This window comes from Penicillium psychrosexuale (assembly GCF_028828465.1).
Source record: "Penicillium psychrosexuale strain IBT 29551 chromosome Unknown utg000003l, whole genome shotgun sequence".
In the NCBI taxonomy this organism is placed as follows: Eukaryota; Fungi; Ascomycota; class Eurotiomycetes; order Eurotiales; family Aspergillaceae; genus Penicillium; species Penicillium psychrosexuale.
The window spans coordinates 1,392,814-1,414,874 of NW_026643188.1; the positions used below are offsets into that span (position 1 = coordinate 1,392,814).

At 49.5% G+C, this 22,061-nt stretch overlaps 11 protein-coding genes across 11 annotated transcripts; 6 read left to right on the plus strand and 5 right to left on the minus strand.

Moving 5' to 3' along the window:
• Positions 1-126: 126 nt before the first annotated feature.
• N7518_004456 (uncharacterized protein) lies at positions 127-877 on the plus strand (the record flags this gene model as incomplete). The annotated part of the gene is made up of 2 exons (XM_057185383.1): positions 127-406; positions 480-877. 2 exons carry the CDS (start codon positions 127-129, stop codon positions 875-877), a joined length of 678 nt encoding a protein of 225 aa, XP_057042153.1.
• A 231-nt stretch (positions 878-1,108) lies between these two features.
• Positions 1,109-2,639, minus strand: N7518_004457 (putative MFS transporter; the record flags this gene model as incomplete). The annotated part of the gene is made up of 3 exons (XM_057185384.1): positions 1,109-2,184; positions 2,245-2,452; positions 2,505-2,639. 3 exons carry the CDS (start codon positions 2,637-2,639, stop codon positions 1,109-1,111), a joined length of 1,419 nt encoding a protein of 472 aa, XP_057042154.1.
• An 804-nt stretch (positions 2,640-3,443) lies between these two features.
• On the plus strand, positions 3,444-5,613 carry N7518_004458 (putative glucokinase regulator family protein; the record flags this gene model as incomplete). The annotated part of the gene is made up of 4 exons (XM_057185385.1): positions 3,444-3,676; positions 3,735-4,188; positions 4,244-4,623; positions 4,683-5,613. 4 exons carry the CDS (start codon positions 3,444-3,446, stop codon positions 5,611-5,613), a joined length of 1,998 nt encoding a protein of 665 aa, XP_057042155.1.
• A 154-nt stretch (positions 5,614-5,767) lies between these two features.
• Positions 5,768-7,138, minus strand: N7518_004459 (uncharacterized protein; the record flags this gene model as incomplete). The annotated part of the gene is made up of 4 exons (XM_057185386.1): positions 5,768-6,530; positions 6,594-6,717; positions 6,781-6,916; positions 6,968-7,138. The coding sequence occupies 4 exons, from the start codon at positions 7,136-7,138 to the stop codon at positions 5,768-5,770; spliced, it is 1,194 nt and encodes a 397-aa protein (XP_057042156.1).
• Positions 7,139-7,707: 569 nt separating this feature from the next.
• N7518_004460 (sugar phosphate isomerase/epimerase family protein) lies at positions 7,708-8,784 on the plus strand (the record flags this gene model as incomplete). The annotated part of the gene is made up of 1 exon (XM_057185387.1): positions 7,708-8,784. One exon carries the CDS (start codon positions 7,708-7,710, stop codon positions 8,782-8,784), a length of 1,077 nt encoding a protein of 358 aa, XP_057042157.1.
• Positions 8,785-10,663: 1,879 nt separating this feature from the next.
• N7518_004461 (uncharacterized protein) lies at positions 10,664-14,001 on the plus strand (the record flags this gene model as incomplete). The annotated part of the gene is made up of 4 exons (XM_057185388.1): positions 10,664-10,921; positions 10,975-11,720; positions 11,774-12,797; positions 12,856-14,001. The coding sequence occupies 4 exons, from the start codon at positions 10,664-10,666 to the stop codon at positions 13,999-14,001; spliced, it is 3,174 nt and encodes a 1,057-aa protein (XP_057042158.1).
• A 281-nt stretch (positions 14,002-14,282) lies between these two features.
• Positions 14,283-16,115, minus strand: eng2 (putative GPI anchored endo-1,3(4)-beta-glucanase; the record flags this gene model as incomplete). Its single annotated transcript, XM_057185389.1, has 1 exon — positions 14,283-16,115. The coding sequence occupies one exon, from the start codon at positions 16,113-16,115 to the stop codon at positions 14,283-14,285; it is 1,833 nt and encodes a 610-aa protein (XP_057042159.1).
• Positions 16,116-17,804: 1,689 nt separating this feature from the next.
• On the plus strand, positions 17,805-18,159 carry N7518_004463 (Con-6 family protein; the record flags this gene model as incomplete). The annotated part of the gene is made up of 3 exons (XM_057185390.1): positions 17,805-17,881; positions 17,935-18,084; positions 18,138-18,159. The coding sequence occupies 3 exons, from the start codon at positions 17,805-17,807 to the stop codon at positions 18,157-18,159; spliced, it is 249 nt and encodes an 82-aa protein (XP_057042160.1).
• Positions 18,160-18,321: 162 nt separating this feature from the next.
• Positions 18,322-18,940, minus strand: N7518_004464 (uncharacterized protein; the record flags this gene model as incomplete). The annotated part of the gene is made up of 2 exons (XM_057185391.1): positions 18,322-18,666; positions 18,713-18,940. The coding sequence occupies 2 exons, from the start codon at positions 18,938-18,940 to the stop codon at positions 18,322-18,324; spliced, it is 573 nt and encodes a 190-aa protein (XP_057042161.1).
• A 1,489-nt stretch (positions 18,941-20,429) lies between these two features.
• N7518_004465 (phosphoribulokinase/uridine kinase family protein) lies at positions 20,430-21,146 on the plus strand (the record flags this gene model as incomplete). The annotated part of the gene is made up of 1 exon (XM_057185392.1): positions 20,430-21,146. The coding sequence occupies one exon, from the start codon at positions 20,430-20,432 to the stop codon at positions 21,144-21,146; it is 717 nt and encodes a 238-aa protein (XP_057042162.1).
• Positions 21,147-21,210: 64 nt separating this feature from the next.
• N7518_004466 (GFA family protein) lies at positions 21,211-21,794 on the minus strand (the record flags this gene model as incomplete). The annotated part of the gene is made up of 3 exons (XM_057185393.1): positions 21,211-21,414; positions 21,467-21,628; positions 21,687-21,794. Coding segments are annotated over 3 exons (474 nt in total), but the record flags the coding sequence as incomplete, so codon positions are not given.
• Between the last annotated feature and the right edge of the window lie 267 nt (positions 21,795-22,061).

Here is a 22,061-nt window from a genome sequence, read left to right on the forward strand (position 1 = left end):
TGGGGAAATGGCCCGATGCCTTGGTCTTGGCAGTCGGAGCTTTCCCCGAGAGCTCGCACTCCAAGCTCTCGCTTCCCTCTTGCTACTCCCCACCTATCTCTAACTCCTCTCCTCCTCTCCTCAGCAATGGGTATTTTCAGCAAATTGGTCAAGACCACCGTCGCGGGCAGTATTGCCTCGGTCGGTGTCTTCTGGGGTGCCACGCGCAATGACGTTTTCGAGGCCATGGACAGCTCCGATCCCATCTTCCAATCAGCCTTTTACAAGAAGTTCAACCCAAACAACAACCCAACTCTTCATGATGTCTGCGTTCGTCGCATTCCTCTAGACAAGATTCAACCCTCACTGGTCGAGGAGAAGGGCAAGTTGGTGGAAGCGTTCTGTGCCGGTGTCTGGGGTGGCTTGGGTAAGTCCTACCCTGGAGAAACGAGCCTTGTCGCGATGCAACATGCTTCTTAACACGTTTATTTTCTCTCCAGGATACATTCCCCAGCGAGCCATCCTTGAACGAAAGTACCGCGGCCCCGAGACTGCCGGTCAACTCTGGGACCGATCGGACCTTCTCAAAAACAAATACGAAGTAGGAACCATCGTCACCGACCATTTCGAGGTCGTCGAGAAGACCGAGGACCGTATTGTCGTTCGCTGTGGTGACTCCCCACGTATCCGTGACGTCCGTCCCTCCGACGGCCTCTTCGAAATCGCCGCTAAGATCAAGCCAAATGAAGGCGTTGCTGAGTTCAGTCTGAAGAGCTGTTTCTACCAGGGTCTCGGCAAGGCGGAAGGTGCACCCATGGATGACAAAGTGGCTTGGGCACACCGTCAGTATACTAAGTTATTGCTGGAAACCGCCGTGTTGAAGAAGTGCATCCGGTAGAAGGGAAGGACCTCGCATACGAAAGAATCCTAGATCTTCGGTTGGGCCATGTCGTGTATATATTCCTAATCAGGTATCCATAATCATGGTCTATCAGCATTCAACTTTGACTCAATTGGGACAAGCATTAAAACTTCCAAAGTTTTTTTTATTCTTCTACTTTACATCTATATTTATTTGACCACAAAGATTCTGCACTTTCCCCTATCTAAAGGCTGAGATACAAAAAAATCAAGACTTCACCACCTCGGCCTCGGGCTCCTTCGTCTCTGGGAAGTCCTTCTCCTCGACGGCGATTGTTTCTACATCACTGGTCAGAGTGATAGCCAGGACGGTTGGGATAGCGATAACCAATGAGCCCATGCAGAGGCCCCAGTCCATAGCGAATTGGGTCATCGCGGGCTTCTTCATGGCATTGATACGCCACGCCATTGCACCACCAACACTCTGGAAGGTCTTGTACGCTCCGACCAGAACGGCCGATGTAGCGGGGGAATTGGACTGAGCGCCCACGATCCAGTAGCAGAATGATTGCCACAGCGCATCATAAGCACCATAGAAGATGTAGAGGAACATGGGGCCCACTGAGATGCTACCCTGTGTGTAATCGATATCCTGCTTCAGACCCTTATCCAGACGGGCAGTAGACCACAGCTGGAACCTATAACCACCACCCCAGATGCCCATTCCAGTGACAAACAAGAATACCCAGGCGATGCGAGCGCGCATGGGTCGGCTCAGGCCGGGGAAGTCGAGAATGAGACCCATGACGAGACCACCCAGCATCTGCGCAATCCAATAAAGCGCGCCGTTGAGCGAACGCGTCCGGATGTTGAAGTTCATACCATTCACAGCATTCTGCTGGTAGGAGTAGAAAACATTGGCGGAGAAGAAGAGCGGCAGGATACACAACACCCGCCAGTTGCAGATGGTCAGGATGGCATGGCGAAGAATGTGGCGGAAGTTCTTCTCGCTCTCCGGTGTGATCTGCAACTGGGCACCTTTGACATACGATGGCGGGCAAATGAATACTCCCAGGGCCCATCCGAAGGCCATGATGGTAAGCAAGGCGATGTATGTTGAGTCGCTAACAGTGCCGCTCGTCGACTTGAAATTGATGCCGAAACTAGCGAGAGATCCAACGCCACCACCGAGGTTGAAGATAATCCAGAAGACTGCGATTGCGCGACCCTTGTGTGACTCGGGCACATAGGTAGTCATGATGGCGCCCTGTGCCACCCATAAGAATGATGCGCCAACACCGAGAAGGGCACCGGAGGCAATCACAAATGCACCGTTGTTGGTTGCTGTTGGAAGTATACATTAGCTGTGTATACAACGCAGTGCGGATTGGAAGCTGAACATACAGTTGAAACACAGAAGACTGCCGGAATACAATGCATAAGTCCATCCTCCGAGCAAGAGACAAACTCTGGGTCCCACACGATCGAAGATAGGGCCGACAACGAAGAGTGCAGTTCCGGCAGTACAGGCCAGGAGAGCTACAGTCGCATTTGCAGCGACAGTCTGGTTAACTTGACCGGAACCACCAAGACCGCTCAGGGCATTGTACATCTAATACCATTGTTAGTTCTTGAACTTGACTACCAGTCCTTGCCAAACTCACTCCCGGGCAGCAGAAGCAGATGAAACTGATCAAGCTGATCTGGAACCAAGAATCGGTCCAGATCTTGAACAAGGTAGAGCGGTTCTCATTGTGGGTGCCGGCGACACGCCCTTCTTCGACTGATTGGTTCGACATCTTGTGCGTATGAAACAAAAAGTCCGGGGAGGGAACGACGGGGATCTTATGCTAAAGACTTATAGTAGTCCCGACATTCCCCTATATCGGACAATTAGGGCTTATCGAGTCTGGGGCCCCACGCGATACGGCAGTTAGGTTGCACGCGATACGCTCATGGTTGCACGCGAGAACGGCGTATGATATGCGTATCTTCAGCGTATAATATGTGGATATCTGCTGTGAAGTAGTAGCAAAAGTGGAGCAAGACCGTGGCCTTTAGATTGAATTGCATTATCGGGCCTTATCACACGACTTCTTCTTTCTCGGCCGACGAATCCTATGGTAGATAAACTCCACTACGCCGCCACATCGGTTCATGCCGATTCCTTTCTGGGAAAAGTCTGGAGAAGTTGAGGTCTCCACCCCGGTCGCTTGCTAACCGGTCCAATCCCGCGAGGGCAAGATCCCGTCGTTGTAACTCTACCTTGTAACGGCTCCCATTAGATCGGGCCACTAACTGTTTTTTTGGTACCAGGGACTTCTCGCTTTACGTACAGAGAATCTGTCAACTTCCCATCTTGGTATAGACCTCGTGGAATGGAGCGATATTAGGCACGTGGCTGACATCGCGCTATCTCCGAAATGGATCCTGTTCGCCTCCCCAATCGTCTAAAAGCCCCCCTTATCGCCCTTTTTCCGTGTAGTTTGAGCTCTGACTCGTGATTCGTGAAAAAAAATTTATATTAATATTCTGACAAGCAAAGGCGTTAAGCTTGTCATCTTCCAAGCAATCATCCCATCCTTGGAAGAACACCCGGCATAATGGATCTCGGAAGTCTATCTCAACTCCAAACGGAGGGGGTCAATCCCCGAACCGTGCATATTGACCGCATGTCGACCCTTGACATGTGCACTGTGATCAATGCCGACGATCAAAAAGTCCCTGAGAGTGTTGTTCCTTGCTTGCCCGTTATCGCGGGAGCTATTGACGCACTGACGCCGCGAGTTCGACAAGGCGGCCGGGTGATTTATGTCGGCGCTGGCACTAGCGGAAGGTGAGTCACGTGACGATGGTCCGGTAGTCAATAAACAAAAAGATTAAACCGATTCTAGGCTTGGGATCTTGGACGCATCGGAAATCCCCCCGACCTTCGCTGCCCCTCGCGGACAGTTCGTCGGTCTGATTGCTGGTGGAGATGCCGCTATCCGAGAGGCCCAGGAGGGAGCCGAGGATGATGAGAAAGCCGGTGAGGATGAGATGAAATCCCTCAACCTGAACCCCGAGCTTGATAGTATCATTGGAATTGCAAGCTCCGGCCGCACACCTTATGTCCTTGGTTGTCTTGCTTTCGCTAAGCGTCTCGGTTGTGTGACCATCGCGGTTGTTTGTACAGTTCCTTCTGCGATCGGCCTTTCCGGAAATGTGGACTTCCTCATTTCACCCGTGTCTGGGCCCGAAGTGGTCACTGGCAGCACCCGTCTCAAGGCCGGCACTGCCACTAAGCTGGTGTTGAATATGCTAAGTACCGGTACCATGATTCGCACAGGAAAGACTTATGGAAACATGGTATGTCGTGATTTGCCCCCGACCGTTGTACTCTGGCTAAATATTGAGGTTCAAGATGGTTGATCTCGTGGCCTCGAATTTGAAACTCGAGCAAAGATCCCGCAATATTCTGCGGAGGTTGAGTGGAAAGTGTCAGTCCTTATCCGACGCTGAATTGGACGCTCTCCTTGCGAGATGCAATGCCAGTGTCAAGCTGGCTATCTTGGTTGCGGAGACCGGGGAGTCAGTTGAGACTTGTCGGGGATACTTCGACGCTGCCGGGGGAGTCTTGGCCAACGCGCTGGCTGCCATCCCTAAGCCCATCGAACAGAAGGCCACAGTTACCCCTACTCAAAAGTTTGCCTTGTGCATTGATGGCGGCGGTACCAAGTGCGCTGCTGCTGTGGCCGACGGTCCCAATGTCGTCGGCCAGGGCTCTGCTGGTCCATGCAATCTGTATGATCTTTCTCGTTCTCATTCTATCCTATGTTCATCCTAATGCTAACTTTGTCCAGAACCGATAGCATTGGAAATATAGACGGAGTCATTGCCACGTTACTCGACGCTGCAAAGGCTGCTCTGCAAGACGCCCTGCCAAGCGACGTGGAACAGACAGAATCTTCTTGGAAGGAACGTCTCCAAACATCCTTCAGCTCTGTCTGGATTGGACTAGCTGGTATTGACCGAGCTGGGCTCGAGGGAGTACTAGCACCCAAGCTGAGACAAGCGTTTGGTCTCACTCACGAAAATGACCTGCGGTTGACCAACGACGTAGACCTGTTGACTGCGGGTGTTCCACAATCCCTCGGTACTCCCTCCGTCCTGGTGGTCATTGCAGGCACGGGGAGTGTTGCCATGCGGTACAAATGGTCCGAGGATCAACACAGATACGCACGTTGTGCCCGTTCTGGAGGCTGGGGCCATATGCTCGGTGATCAGGGCGGTGGCTACACAATCGGTATCAAAGCCATCCAACACACCATGCGCGTCTTCGAAAATATCACCTTGGGGCTCGACAAAACTGATGGCGATGATCTTTCCAAGGCGGTTGCGGAGAAACTGGGCTGTCAGGTGTCCGATAGTGCCAGTCACGACATGTTGAACAACATTTTGGCCCAGAACTACTCTCAAGGGGTAAAGGCACGCATTGCTAGCATTGCGCCGGTTGTTCTCGACTTGATGGACAAAAATGAGACCGCAGCAGATATCGTGAGCTCCCAAGTAGCTTTGCTTGTTGGCGAAACTCTCGGTCGCTTGGTCAAGCCTGAAGCCACTGGCTATCAGCCATCCGAGGCCTCTGTGTTGGTGTTGGCAGGAGGATTGATGAAGAACGAGAGATACAGGGCCACATTTGATAAGCAACTGGACTCGCAGAAATTGTCTTTCAAAGGAACGGTGGTTGTTGAAGATGCAGCTCGTTCAGGTGCCACCTACTCGAGTCGTTGAGCCTGGGTGGGCTGCTTTTTCCAAAATCAATAAATAGACTTCTTCTACTTCGCTTATAATCAATTTTCTTCTCTTTTTTTCTTTGCTCAAACACTCTATTCGTCTTCCATCTTTTTGAATTGAAATAACAATCGGCTCAAATTTCACTATTGTTCTATTTCAATATTGGAACTGCTTCAATCACCGATTCCATCGCCGGACTCTGATTCCAAATCCCCGTGATTTCCAGGCCGGCACTATGCAAGAGATCTCTCCACTGTCGCTCTGACCGCTCGACACCAGCTCCTATACTCATCATCTGAATATCCAGGGAGGCCTGCATCAGCGGCGTATCGGTGTCTGGCAGGACGAAATCCACAATGAGAATCCGAGAATAGTCCGGCGCCATCGCTGTCACCGTATTGCGGAGGATTCTGCGACTGATTTGGTCATCCCAGTCGTGGAAGATAGAGCGAAAGTAGTACGCACGGGCACCTTTGACCGGTTGAGGATCCATGAAATTGTATCCCATCACCTCGATTCCTGCGCTCTTACCCTCGACCCCTTCGATCACGTTTGGTAAATCCTGCAGCACCATTCTGCCAGGCAGATGACCATATTCCCGGCGAAACTTGCCCAGATCATGCCCCTGGTTGCCACCAATGTCTACTAGGAAGAAGGTATCTTTGCATGGCACGGCATGGCCAAACAGTCGCTCGACGGGGTATATATCGTACCACATCGGTCTACCCTCGCGACGACTAGCCATGTACGAGTTGAAGAGCTCCTGTTGCTCGGCGTGACTCGAAAGCCACTCAAACTGACTCTGCCCAACGGCCCATTGCATAGGCGACTGGGTATAATCCTGGGGATTGGCATAGCCATGGGAACGCAGATAATCCGGAAGTTTGCTCAGGGTTGGAAAGGTAAGGTCATATCTAAACAAGGGGTCAGTGAGTAACGGCGCGAAGAGACGCAAGCCACCAAGCCACATCACATACATGCATGGGATTCCATCTCTCCCAATCGGCTGAGTTAGTGCCACCGTCTTCTCATTGGCAGCATATAGCTCGGGAGTCGGTGTGACGCACAGCCCAAGAGAAGCCATAACACGCATCAGTCGGACTAATTCACGGAGTTAGCCGAATCACAATGTGTGACGAACTACGATATTGCAGGAAAAAGTACCAATTAGATCACGCTCAGCGCCCGTGTATTCTGCCAGCTGAGCGGCTGAAAGCCCCATTCCTCTGTGCCGCTTCTCCACAAGCATAGCGAAAATTCCCAAATCAATAACAACGCGCAACGCAGCATTTTGAGGAGGCTATAGTCCAGTCAGAATGTGAAGTCAATTTTGGTCCGTGGAACGCCTCACCTGGTAGATCAGACGCAACACGGTCTCCGTCGGCGTTTCCACTGCAGACCTCAGCTCGTCGATCACTCGTAATAGCTCGAAGTGGGCTTGTGGAGATGGCTCCGAGGCTCCTTTCAGGGCCATTTGGCCGAGACGGCTGACCAAATATTGAATGGGTGTGGTGATCGTCATTATCGCTGTTCAATGGAAAGAAAACACCGATACTCAGTGTGGAATTCTCTGCTTCGAGTAGTACAAGCTAGGATGGTGGAACTATTTGGCTGGATCTCGATTGCATCTTATAGTTCATGGCGCACCCCTTGGTGACAGTGACATCGGACAAGTAAATGAATTAAAGACCCTTGTTTCCATCGGCGTTCAATTCATTGCTACAACAGACGGATGCAATATGGGTAAGCTTACACCGAAAACAGCTGAAACCCGGGGCATATCACATCTAGACGCTCCACTGTTCGATCATTCTTGGCCCATCGTCTGAATATACCGCATTTGAGAGAGAAGTTAACCCGATCGAGATGACCTAGGGTGTACGATTTGAATCCGGACCATCTGCGAGTGTCTACTTTCTGTACTCACATTATCCTCATTGGACTTTACTTTTTTTAATAAAAAAAAGCAAATCACTGAACGATCGGCACGAAAAAAAAGGAATCTGGCGATGTGGCTTTGTGACTTATGCTATAAAGAGTGTGATAGTGATCACTAGCTGCTGCCAGGTCAATCCCCAAAACATTTCAGTGATGCCTTCTCTTCCAAATACCTTTATGTCCGAATCTGACTCGCGATGGAAGCCAGCTATTGCAACAGTTAGTCTGGGAGCAGCGCATTTACATCCCATTATCGCCAAACTCGATGCTGCCGCCCGGAATGGTCAGCAAGGACTCGAACTCTTTCATGATGATATAGCGCAGCTCGCCAAGACCCTTCGTGCCCATGCAACAGACAGCACCCCCCGCACTGATCGGGACTTTGAAATCGACGCAGCACACGCTATCCGAGATCTATCTTCTGAGCGTAATCTACAAGTTCTAGCTCTCCAACCTTTCCGACACTACGAAGGTCTCATTGATCAAGAACGGCATGCGGAACGTATCGACGAACTCAAGCATTGGGTGCAGTTATGCAAGATTCTTGGCGACTCACTCTTCATCCTGATCCCATCATCTTTCCTCGACGCCTCGGAGATCACCTCCGACCGAGAACGTCTCGCAGCAGACCTGGCCGAGGCCGCAGATGTAGCATTCCCCGTGCGCATCGCATACGAGGCCCTGGCATGGGGAACATACATCAATACTTGGGAAGACTCATGGGATGTGATCAAACGGGCCAATCGACCCAATCTCGGCATCTGTCTTGACACATTCAACATAGCAGCGCGACTGTGGGCCGACCCCACCGCCGCAACAGGGCGACTTGGTCCGAGCGCGGACCGAGATCTGCGGAACTCGATGGACCGGCTGGTACGGGAGATTGATCCAGACCGAGTGCTGATGGTTCAGCTTGCCGACGGCGAGCGGGTCGCCCCAGACACGCCCTTCCTTCACGCACCAGGCCTGCCAACTCTGCTAGCCTGGTCGCGGAATGCGCGTCTGTTTCCGTGTGAAGAGGACCGGGGCGGATACCTTCCGATTCGCGAGGTGACGGATGCCTGCATCAACGGTTTGGGTTATACCGGGTGGGTCAGTATGGAGGTCTTCTCGAGATCCACCGGGGAAGATAACCCGGCCGTGCCGATGGAGCATGCTGCCCGGGCTAGTCGGTCCTGGCTGCAGGTCCTGGAATTTTTGAAAGAAAAGTCGGGGAAGGGATCCATCTAGGTCTTGGGTGGCTTGAAGATCAGCGCATTTTGTTTCAGTCAGTGTTATTCTGCATTTTTTCGTTTATGAATGGAACTCTGAGTGCATTCAACCGGCACAGAGGAATGATAGTCTTGATGGTAAAATAGGCCAGTGTTTTGCAATATCCTTTTACCGTAGACTCGTTCTTAATGTCGATAAACCAGTCATGCTCGAGGCCTACACACATACCCTTCTGCAATCCAAATGTGTTAGATCTCAAATGAGGAAATCAATAACCATTCCAGAACTCCGAAGAACTGCATACCCAACCAAACTATCGGGTGCATCTCCTTCTAACGGAACGCTACAGGATCATTCCCGATAACTGGAATGTTATGCCCAGGTCTGTATTCTGAGAAAATTCAAAATAAGGTTGGAATGATCAGCGTAGACCGATCGAACGGGTCGACATTCTTGAATGGTTCCCGAGAACGTTTATACTCCTCGGATACTCCTCCGAATATAGATCAGAACTCCACAGCACATTCCCCGGCTTCCCGGATGCTTCTGCCGGCCCGCTCCCGATCCAATTTTTTGGAGTGGAGTCTCCATACTAGATGACTCCCAACATTGCAATGTTCCTTATGGTTCCTAAAAAAACAGCTGGATCCCGTTCGACATGGGCCTCGATGTCTAGACTTACCGCTGATCTATCTTCAAGGGTGCTGCGTCACTCTTCTGTGTCATTCCCCTAGCCAGGGGTGAAAGGGGACTTCTACAACATACGCTTTCAGGTGAGACATCGCTGAGCCCGGCCCTTTACTCGTTCGCTGTCTAGAATGGTCTTAGTCCGATTTAGCACTGGTGGAAGAGTAAGTCTGTTGTACGTTACGATAAACCTGTTCAACAACCTTGGGATATATTTGATGGCCAATGAAAACAGAGCACACACTTCATCGGGGCATATCCGAGCACAGGGCTTTGTGTAGCCTTTACTTATGAGACCCAAATTGTTCCAGACCGAAGGCCAACGTTCACCGCCGAGCTCGGTTACACTGATTGGCACACTGGGTTTCAGAGTCCCAGCGCAGATCTAGACCTAGTTTTATGCGTTTAGGTGTGTTGCAACTCATTATCACATTGAAGCTCTATCACACAGGTTCCTTTTCTTTCCGGCGACTAGTAGAAAGCTTTTTGGGGCTATCCCAACGGGATTTTAATCCCAACTGAGGCGGACGTGTCCCGGGCAGCTCTGCGGTGTAACAATTGCCGCTGGTTGCGATTGAAATTCCACTCCGAATATGGAGGGAAATGCAGAATGTATGCACTTGGTTAAAGCTAGACAAAGGAATAATTCCCAAAAGTTGGAATCTGGCCACTAGCGAGGTAGCTAGTCAGTAGCCTGAGCCACAGTAGATGGAGTAGACCAATCTGGACGTTAACGGAACGCCACTGTTGGATCTCGGCGAATGAAATCTCTGGTTCTAAGCTGAGCGTTTGCTAGTGACACAAACGAGTCCTCGGCGATCCAGTCCCTGGGCATTGAAATCGTGCTGCTGTACATGGAGTGTATGCTTATGACTATCCCTGAGATATTATTCCCTCAAATCCGAACTATTCAATATGCGCCTTGATGACTTTTTCTGGAATCTGCATAGCCATCACAGCATGGTATCGGGTCCTTTGTTTGCTACTAGGCCGATCCCTGTGATGTGTATATCCTTCTCCCGATGCAGAAGGACTTCTTTTCCCGGGCATCCCGAATGCAGTCAGTATAGGCTAATTTGGAAACATGGATCAGTGAAGCGGTCTATAGGAGCACCTGTCCCTTAAATATGGGTTGGCCCTCAATATTGCACTCGAATACCAAGCTGCTGTGATACCCTTCCTCTCATTCTAGAATCATTCTGTACTCATAATGGGTATCCAACGTGGGAGTCCGGCAGCACAGGCTGGCCCCTCCGGCACTATCAACCCGTTGGTGCAAGAGTTTGGATCGCTTCAAGTTCTCGACGACTTGATTCGCTTGCGAGCTGCTGATTCTGTTCAATCTCCCATTCTTGCCTATCCCTGTTTCGACAACGATGCAGCTTCCTATGAATACTACACTGGGAAACACTTGGATGCTATGATAAACCAAGCTGTCATTATGCTCATGGATGATGGATTAAAACAGGTTGGTAGTAACTTTGCGCTGCGTGATGTCAACTCTAACAAACCAATCGCTAGGCAACGCGGAGTCCATCCATCGTGGCACTTCTTACATTGTCTGACTTGAACATGGTGATCACCTTTTTCGCCCTAAGTCGACTGGGTTATACTGTCATGATGCTCTCACCGAGACTTTCGGGCGAAGCCTGCGTGTCATTGCTAGAAACGGTCAATTGCGAGTCAATCATATATGGCCAATCCCCCAATATCCGCTCAACATTGGGCGAGATCCTTTGCCGGAGGCTAGTGAGCTGCCGCCCAATGCTCTCATGCTCTTCATACAACAAATTACAATCGTTATCGCGTGTTCTGCGTCTGCGTCGCAATCGAAATCCTGAAAAGGTCGCCTTGATCCTTCATTCATCGGGATCAACAGGCACCCCAAAGCCGCTCTTCCTCACACACAAAGCAATCATGACTCATCCTCTGCGAGGTCCTGGGTTCACTTCTTTCAATACCCTGCCATGGTATCACCTCCATGGGCTATCCACTGCATTGCAGGCAATGTGGATGAGAAAGACAGCCTATATGTGGAACGCTGCGCTGCCTTTGACTGCAGAACTCGTGGCCAGGGCCCTCGAAGAGGCCAGACCGGAGTCTGTAGCAGCGGTTCCATATATGCTCCAAATTTTGATTGCTGATCCCCGTGGTATAACAGCGCTAAGGCAATGCAAGTTGGTTACCTACGGAGGTGCACCCTGTCCGGACGAGCTGGGGGATCGCCTAGTAAGCGAAGGAGTACACTTTGGAGGTTCATTCGGCCTGTAAGTACTATTCTGCGAGTATCTACAGCCATGCAAAGACTAACAATCTGCAGCACCGAAGCTGGCCTTGTTGCAGAATCAATCTCACGACCGAAAGGTGACCCTTATTGGAACTATCTGAAATTCTTCGACAATATCCGATCATATGTCTGGATGAAGCCCATCTCCGAATCAGATTTGCTCTTCGAGTGCGTTTATCTTGCTGGTCATCCAGCGTTGACAACCTCGAATTCAAACGAGCCGCCAGGATCCTTCCATTCGAAAGACGTCTTCACCCCTCATCCTACAATTGCCGGAAGGTGGAAATACATCTCACGATTGGACGATCGAATCAATCTAGTGAATGGCGAGAAGGTTTTACCACTCCCGATTGAAGGCCACATCAAACAACACCCTTTCATCCATGATGCAGTTGTCGTCGGGGTAGGCAAAGCTGCTCCAGGACTATTGATCTTTCGAGCGGACGAACCTGAAGCCAATCGTCTCTCAGATGAAGAATACCTCAGTGCAATCTGGCCGACAATCCAAGAAGCCAACTCCCAGGCAGAGGCCTTCTCTCAAATCTCCCGCAATCTGGTTGCTATATTGCCACATGGCGCCAAGTTTTCTCGAACAGACAAAGGGTCCATGATCCGAGCACAGGTCTATCAGGAATACAGCGAACTTATCGAAGGCCTTTATACCGAAGAGAAACAGATGTACGGGAATCTTCAGCTTGACGTTGTGGAGACAGGGCGCATTCTGGTTCAACTAGCCGAGCACGAACTTGGGATAGCCCTCTCTAGTGTCGACGCCAATTTCTTCTCTGAAGGTGTTGACAGTCTCAAGGCGATCCACTTCCGACGTCTCATTCTTCAGCATTTCAAGTTTGAGATAAGCCAGTCTCCTGGTCCGAACGTCATATTTGAAGCGGGCTGTATATCACAGTTGGCTCGGCATATCTGTGCTTTACAAAACGGCGAGATATTCGAACAGGTCGAGAGTGATGTCTCGGCGATGACTGAATTGATCGAGAAATACTCTGTGTTTGAGAGGCACATTCCCGAACCACATGATTTTTCAGGACCGAACAGTGTGGTGAGTGTCTATTTTATCTTGCTGTCGCGATTCAGATTCAGAAGCTAACATAGCCAAGCTTTTGACAGGAGCCACCGGGTCGATTGGGGCCCACGTGTTGTATGAGCTGCTTAACGACGACTCCATCTCGACGGTGTACTGTCTCACACGGCGAGAATCGCCACTGGAAGCAATACTCCGCACTCTAACCGACAAAGATCTTCTCATATCCCAGGAACAGAGAATGAAGATTGTCGCCTTCGATAGCCGCATTGACCAACCCGATTTCGGTTTATCTCTGGACGAAAGTACAATCAACCACATGCTGGATTCAGTCTCGCTCATTATCCACACAGCATGGCCTGTCAACTTCAATCTCCCTCTGACCGAGTTCGAGCCGCACATCCAGGGACTATACAATCTGATCCAATTCTCCCTGTCGGTTCAGAGACGCGAGCCTGCCGTCATGATGTTCTGCTCGTCAGTCTCCACCGCGCTCGGTTCCCGAGCAGCCGAAATCCCCGAAGAACCAGTCGATTTGAATTGCGCCTTTATGGGTTACGGGCAGTCCAAAGTGGTTGGGGAGCGGATTGTGAGTAACGCGCGGCGGAGTGGGGCGAGGGCTTATTCACTTCGGATTGGCCAGATCTCGGGCCACTCGAAGAAGGGCCTGTGGAATGACTCCGAAGCCCTGCCGCTGATGATCCGGTCGGCGCTGACAGTGGGCGCATTGCCTGAGCTATCTCAGACATGTTCTTGGCTGCCGGTGGATAAGCTTGCGTCCAGTATTCTTGAACTAGCCAGAACTTGTGCTACGCCGAGTGAGTTTGGGGAAAGTCATGCGTCCAGCTCAGCTGTGGTGGAGTACGTTGATGACTCGATTTTCAATCTGTGTAATTCTCGCGAATTCACCTGGTCATCTTTGCTTCATACGCTGAAGGATTCTGGGTTCCGGTTTGATGTCGTGCCTTTTGAAGAGTGGTTGCTGAGACTTCGTCGGAGTGAGACAAAGGGTGAGGAACTTGTCAATCCGGCGGTCAAGCTCATTCATCATTACGAGACGATGCATGGGAAGGATTCTTTCATGCAGAACAGTCTCAAGAGGTTTATTACGGACAAAGCAGAGAGGAGTAGTGTGACTTTGCGGAATGGCCGACTGAGAATTATTGATGATGGAATTCTGAGATGCTATGCTCAAGATTGGTTAGCGAGGTGGACGGTCTAGGGAGTGAAGCATTTAAATTTGGGCTAAAGGGTGTCTGTATATATTGTTGGATCACTGATAGTTCGAGGAATCAATTCTTCATTAACTACTTATGCTTCCTTTTGTGCAATGTGCAAAAGGTAAGACGACGGCCTCGGAGGCAAAACGCAGACTGAATACAGACTGAATCGAAACAAAACCAAGCAGGATACGGCCATCTATAGGGCCTGCTGTACTGTACAATGAAAAAGATGAAATCTGCCAAATTTGGACCAGTTTCAAACGCGATCTAGAACAAATATTTAAGCCAAAAACGCAACAATGAGTCCGACAAAGAGAGCTGGGATGCTCATGGACAACTTACAGCCAGCACCGGTGAAGACAGGGCTGGCTCCAGATTCAGACCCAGTGGGAACATAGTAGCTAGATGTAGCGGATGTAGTCGTCTCCGGGGAGGCCTCGGTAGTGGCAGAGGCCTGTGCTTTGGAGGCTTTGGAGGCCTCATATGGAACGCTAGAAACAATGGCAGAAGGAACCACAGAAGAAATAGCAGAAGACGCCCATGATCCACCGAAGGTCTCAGTGGGGAGGGAAGTGTGTTCAGCTGCAACGGACGTAGCAGCGACAGGAACAGCTGCAGGCTTCGAGTTGGTGTGGCTCTGAGCAGTTGGGACGTATGCGACACTGGAGGGAGGGACCACAGCAGCTGCAGAGGTCCGTGCCTCCGTAGCTTGGGCGGTGGCTGGGATTTGGACGGATTGCACAGCCGGGGCGGAGACAGTTGTCGCAACAGAGGACTGTGCGGCAATAGATGAGGACTCCTCGGCCTCGGGGCAGAAGGTCGCAGTTGCAGTGACTATAGAGGTGATAGTCCGAGTCTTCTTGCTGGCGATGCTGGTCGTAGTGCCGGTGCTAGTAGTGCTGGTGGAAGGTTGCGCGACTGCTTCGGTGGCAATGCTTTGGGTAGTAGCTGCGACAATAGGAACCGAAGTAGTAGTCAGTTCCTGAACTGCGCCAGCGGTTTGAGTTTCCTTGGAAGCAACTGAGTGCACAGTGGTGGCACTATGAGTAGTGTGGGTCTCAGTAGTTGTCTGCGAGACCACAGAAGTAGCGGCAGTGGTAGCCGACGCGGACTCGGATGATGAAATCGAGGCAACTCCCTTCACTCCAGTCTGATAGATCTTAACCGAGTTAATCTCCCAGTACGTCTCCTTGAACTGGGCCGGGTTGTTGGCGACGTAGTTGTGGCAGCTCTGGAAGGAATCGCTGTCGGTCACGGGGCAACCGGAACTACCAAACACACCACCTGCCCAGTCTCCGCAGAAGGTGACATCAAATACAAACGACTGGGCCTTGAAGGAGTTGGCAACGTCGCACGACTCCTGTACCACGGCCATAGGAGTGCCAAATTCCGTTACATCGGGGTTGCCGCTAGTAATTGAGGCCGGGATCGAGCTGCGAGGGAAGTACCAAATCTTGAGGAAATCGTCGGTCCACTGCAGCGAGTACACACCACCGTTTTGTTTGTTGAAAGATGTGCCATAGCTGCCCTGCTGACCCTCGACCTTACAACCGATGGTTCCTATATCCTCACCACACCCCGTAGCGTTGACCGAACCGGTCATATCCGTATCTGTCAAACTGCAAGTGCCGGCTGTGTGCATGACGATTTCGTTGTAATCCTGCAAGTTGACACCTTCGATGATATCAATTTCGCCGTCTGCAGGCCAGTTCTTCCCGACAGACCAAAAGGCAGGCCAGGTACCGCAGACGCTACCGGGCATGTGGGCGATATCGGCGATAACCAGCGACTGGTCGTAGTATTTCTTGCTGCCAATACGTACTGAGTCACGGCCCGTGTTGCCGTTGGGGTTTAGCTTGGTAGCATAATCGACACCGAGATATACACTGCCACTATCGGTGACCTTGACGAGCCCTGAACTTTCGGCGGTCTCCTTGTCGAGGTAGTTGACGAAGCCATTGGTCGGGTCTGAACCAACGTGAAAATTGAAATAGTCCAGGAAATTGTTCCCCTGCCAAGTCTCCACCAGGGAGTAACTCGTGGCGGCCACGGGGGAAGATATCAATGCGAGCATCAGCGATCCAGCGCTCAATGAAAGGGTTGAAGAAACCATGTTGGAGGCGTATAACAAGACCAGATGCTTGAGATAATCCAGAAAGCAACGAGAATAAAATGAGCGAGAGTGAGATTGATAAAAAGAGAGACTAAAAGAAAGACCGACAATTCCAGATTGTCAAAGATTGTCAAGGAGAAAAGAATGTGAGCGTGTCCAACGTACAACGCAGCAAAAGTGGGAAATATTTGGCCCAAATACCTTTCACCAGCCGCACACGCCCATATTGCTTTATGCTAAAAAACTGGAGATCAATCTTGTCCATCCAGTGACAATGCGCCAGTGCCTGAGACCTTCTGTAATAGGCTGCAACTCCGGAGTCAACAAACCCCGTGGCGCTCTAGTCCAGGAGGCCAAGTCCACTCATGATGATCCATTCTTCAGAGTAATAGGCCGAATAACAGAAAGGGGATCGACTGGTCGCTGTCACAGCGGTTAGGAGTCACTTTTTCTCAATCTGAAACCACTAGAGTCCACCAAGGGGCAACCCAAAACAAGCGGTGAAACAGGAGAATCTTTGCATTTGAAGAGGAGAATAAAGAGAGGAGACAAAGAAAAGCATCGAGATAGTAATTCACAGCTCGATCCCTCCTCATTCCTTCTTCATCGGCACATTCCACGTCAAAATCAGGATCAAAATGTGCGATGTTATGATCGGAGTTGCCGGCTCTCCACCTTGCCTCTTTCGATCTACATATCCACTTAGCTGCCGTTGGGCGCTTATGTGTAGGTTCTCTTGTAAGTCTAGACTGTCCTTTGTTTGTCTTTGTTCAGCTAATCAGAATATATCCTTGTCCTGCTAATTTCGATAAGCCACATAATATTAAACATTGAAGAGACGTAACATTCCCGAAGCCGAGGAATGTCGGCAACAAAGCAAATCGGGGAATTATCTACCATCGTTTATGCTGGGGTATATATTCTAGGAATAGACGGTGATGATCGTGGCAATCCTCCAACACCTACCCAGTATTGGTATTGGTGGGCGTAGGGCACCGGATAGCAAACTATAAGATTAGGTATCTTTTGTATGTCAGTGCTATACAAAAGGTACATAAGCACAAGATAGTCCTCACTTCGGTTTTGTTAATTGTTACATCCCCACGATAATGCCTACGATAATGCAGTCAAAAGGTGTTATATGGAAAAGCCTTATTTCAGTGCAGATTAAATCTTTCTTCTCGCAGCCGAGTCTAGACCCCTAGTCAGGCCGCCATGGTTGACCGATATATATATGTGACGGGTGATGTGCTGGCATTTCTCGTCCACCAATGTTGGTCCTTTCTTGAAGGTGGAATGCTTATCTGACTCTTCCAAGATATGTTCAAATCGTATTCTTTGAGTTCTTGACTGTTTTTGTGGTTTTACATCGTCGCATACTCGGATTCCCCGGACCCGCTATATATATAAAGGTCCTTTACGGAGTAATGAACATGCCCTTATCGTCTTCAAGACTTTTCCGTAGGAGGAGCAACTTCCTTAATAATCTCGAGATAGTGTTGCAGATATTATTGGTGGTCGGAACTATGTGCTCGGGGCATTTCCGATACTTTTAGTACCTATTGCCCAGCTATGATGATGATGTGACGTTATTAACCCGGGCTTTTCTGCCGCTATGGCCTCCGATATTTTAATGATCTTATCAGAATCCTGATTTTATCTTTGTAGGTTCAGATACCTAAGTCCATGATGTCAAGCTTGGGGGAAGCCAAAGATGTCAATTTATCTATCGAGGAAGAAGTGAACGCGAGACGTGGCTATTCAGCGTAAGCTTGGATGTTCTGATTTCCATCATATAGCGATTATTAATACTTTCCAGTGCTCTTAATAATCCTAAAGTATCCAGAAAGTCCAAGGATAATGCATTAGACCTACTCAATGATGAGCTTGACGGGGACGCACCTCGACATTACCTTGATCAGGCTCCGGACCAGAGTACAGACTCGAGTGGTCTAGTTGGCGTGGAAAAGTAAGTGATACTCATGTACAATACCAAGTCGATTGCTGACAATATTTTTCCAGAGCTGCACCTGTATCACCATAATAGTGAAAGCGAGGATGACTAGGTGGAGAGACATCATCCAGGATAGAAATTGAATTACGTTCACGCATTTGCATATTCTGCAGGCTATAAATAAGCTTCTTCGTAGGGCAAGTAAGGCAAAAGAAATGAAATATCTATGTTCTATAACTCTATTTTTTTCGTCTACTCCATTGGCGCGGTCAGAGTGCTTTCTTCCTCCGGCCACCTTCGGAATAAATCCTGGAGATGATCCAGGGGAGCTGTGAGCAGGTCGACTGCAGTCTCATAGCGTGGGTTGTCTAGATCATGTGGATGCGAGCGAGAGGGCACAAAAATCTTAGTGCGGCTCAGAGATTCAGCTAACTTCTCGCTCTCATCGGAAGTGAGGGACTCCTCTAATATGGCCAGTTCATTGGCCTCTTCGTCTTTCATATGCTGGGCAAGACCTTCCATCAACAACGTAATTGTAGGGAAGAAGCGTGGATCAGAGGAGTTTAGATCCTGGAAAACGTTGAGCATTTCTTTGAGCTATGTCATATCAGCATCGCTCTTCATGAAGGATATCAACACTTACCGCTTTATGTTCACGCCGATCATCATCTAGCTGCTCCTTGCCAGCTCGAAGCTTTTCCAGTGCAGGGAACACTACCAGCTCCTCGGCGACGGCGTGTCGTGCAAGCTCCCAGGTGAACTGGTTCTGATATCGGGTTTGTTCATCTTGATCTTCAGAGTTGACAATGATATTGTAATAAGATTCGAGTTTCCGGTGATCATCTTTGATCACGTCGCTTATCCGAACCATGTTGGCTGATATAGTGAACAACCTTGCTTAACGTTGCCTTTTTGTTAGCCGCATTTTTTCTGGTTCACTGAAGTTATTATGACGTTTCGACGGTTCTATATAGTAATCCCAGCGTCCCGTGGAACGTGATTCCGAACTGTACAACTCTGAACATTTACTCTGGTTGAGATAACGTGATCGGATACGAAAATATGTCTTAAAGAAACCCCTAAGGACATGCTAGCTTCCCTCAACCCCATGACTTGCATCTGCAGCTGCCTGATATGACGCCCGAAGTGCGGTGATTTCTTATTTGCTGCTGCAGGAGGTCCGAGTGCCTGAACGGGGCATATGCCCTGCCTTGGATACATCTCTCGTATTCCGGTTTTTCTTTCTAGTTCATCACTTCCACTTTGCCATGAACAAAATTTGCAATGAATGTTTTAGCAAAAGGAGAACGTGGACACCGGTTAGAGCTCTCATGGTTATTCAAAGGTTGGATGAAGGCTGACAGGACTACAGAGAACAGATCCCTCGTGATCTGCCTACATACGAGCAGATGGAGGGTGGACTTTGCGGTCGCGTCTCCCAGTGGTTATGGTCTGGATGGCGGGGTACGGCATTCGAAGGCGCTTCCCCAGATTTGCAAAAGCCATACCAGCTGAATCATGGGGACTGTAAGGCCTGTCGTGAACAACATACTACCTGTGATCATACACGACCTCAGTGCTCTCATTGTTGGTCACAGCAGCTCTTGTGCTTCTACGTGGACCCGAAACAGAAGAAACAGAAAAGTATTCGGAAGGCAACTTTCAGTGAAGTGGAAACGGGTTCCAGGTTGATCAAGGACACGACGGCGTGACTATAATTATTGTTCTCTTCGCTCTTATTCTTTTTTTCCGAGGATATATATGGATGATAGGTGGTTGTAGGCCTAACGTCTCGAGGCTATCAAACTCCTATATGTACTTAGAAGTATTTTTGCATTTCCACATATTATTTTTCTTTTGAAATACACATTCTAAGGCTCAAGTTATATTCCAGTCTCATTTCACTAAAATTAAGTGAGGTTCTTTTGAATTTCATAGAGTGCAAGCTGGGTGTAACGTCGGAGAATGAATGATTTGGCATCAAAGTCGTCTAAATCAACCCTCAACACCTCCAATCTCCCCCACCTTTTTATTTTTACTTACCCCACAATAAAACTTGCGACGAACGCCGAGTCGGCACAACAGCGCAACACCCAGAGCTGTGTTCGGAACACTGTGACCCGATACCCGCTCCACCAACTTCCACATAACTTGGGCCTGCACTTTTCTTAGACCCTTCGAGGAATACCCGGATAGCTGCTGAATTGCTCTTTGCCTTTTGTGCAGTATGAGTCGTTGATTATTGTCACCAGCCGTGGTTGAGGCAGTTTGCGTCACTATACGTTATATCCATGTGTGATTGATTCGAGGTAAAATCCTATATAGACCCTCAAAGTGGCCAATCTAACCTCAGCACACAGATGGAATCGGAGTACCGGCGACTCGCGGATGCTATCCGGAACCAGGCCAACGCTCATCCCGAACCACGCTACCTAGTTGCCATCGCCGGCATCCCCGGTTCAGGGAAGACAACCACAGCCGAGGCAGTAGTGCAACAGTTGAATCAGAGCTCGAATTCACGTGCCGTCCTACTCTCTATGGATGGCTTTCACCTTTCTCGGGCAGCTTTGGATCAGCTGCCGAACCCCAAAGAGGCACATATCCGTCGTGGAGCTCCATGGACGTTCGACGTGAGCCGCTTTGTAGCCTTTGTCTCTCGTCTGCGAACCTGGGCCGACGAGAAACCGTTAGCAGCTCCCTATTCTGGAACCTGGTCGTCAGAGGATGTCATTCGCGCACCGACATTCGATCACGAAGCGAAAGACCCTGTGGAGAATGGGATTTCTATCACGCCGGATGTAGAGATCATTATCATCGAGGGAAACTATCTACTTCTCGATGATCCCGGCTGGCGTGAGCTTGCTGAGCTTGTCGATTATCGCGTCTTCGTCGACTCCGATCCGCTAGAAGCAAGGTGCCGATTGGCTGAGCGACACCTACGGGCAGGTATTGAGAAGACGCTGGAGGATGGATATCGCCGGGTGGATAGCAATGACTTCTTGAATGCGATCTCCATTCGAGAGAAACTGCTGGCCCCGGACATTGTTTTGAAAAGCGTGACAGTGGATGGTATATGATATATATTATTGATACTACATATTGGACAAACCGAGCAACATTCATTCATTTGTGACTCATTACTCCTTTATCATCTGCTTGTGGAATACATCTAGGTATATTTGTCAGATATAAAAAGAGCCAGAGTATCAGCATATTAAACTCACTCGGAATCTCCGGCATCCAGCTCGCCCGAGCCTTGCAGAAGAATTCCCCCTTTGGGGGCAATGCTTCTGGGTCGTCCAAGGATCCGACACAGATGTAGCGAAAATAGTCTTTGGCAGCATCCTGATTCCCTTTGTTAGAAAACCTCCGTACCCGTTGTATAATGCTGACATACCCCATATTCCAGGATGAAGCTACCGCAATTTTGACAAAATTCTCGATGAATCAGAGCTCCAGATCCGTTATCTGCGACATGCTCCTTTGGTACCCCTTTAGTAAGATTGAATGTATCCTTTGGAACTTTAGCTGTCAGGCCATAATTAGTTCCAAAAGCCTTCTGTTCAATGATTTCAGCTTTGGTGAAATGATATCCCCGTTAGATTCGAAGTGTATACCTTGCAGTTCCAGCAATGGCAGAGAGATGTTCTCGCATCATCAATCGAATTGAGCTTCAGCTCATACTCGATATTCCGGCAAATACAAGACCCTGTGAGAGTAGGCATGTTGAAGCTTTGGATCACTCCGATATTCGTATGATATTTCACGATGACGTCACTAGCTTTGGAGGTCACACCATCTGATTTCTGGTATGATGATGGTGATGAGCTTAGAAAACTTAAAAAGGGAGAGAAGACATCTAGAACAGCCAAAGCTGTTTATCCTAGTGAGCTGTCAAAATAATAATAGAATTGGCTACCAAAGTGATGATGTGATGATGACGGCGTTGATATCCGGGGCGAAGCTTTGAGCTTATCTTTATCAACCTTTCT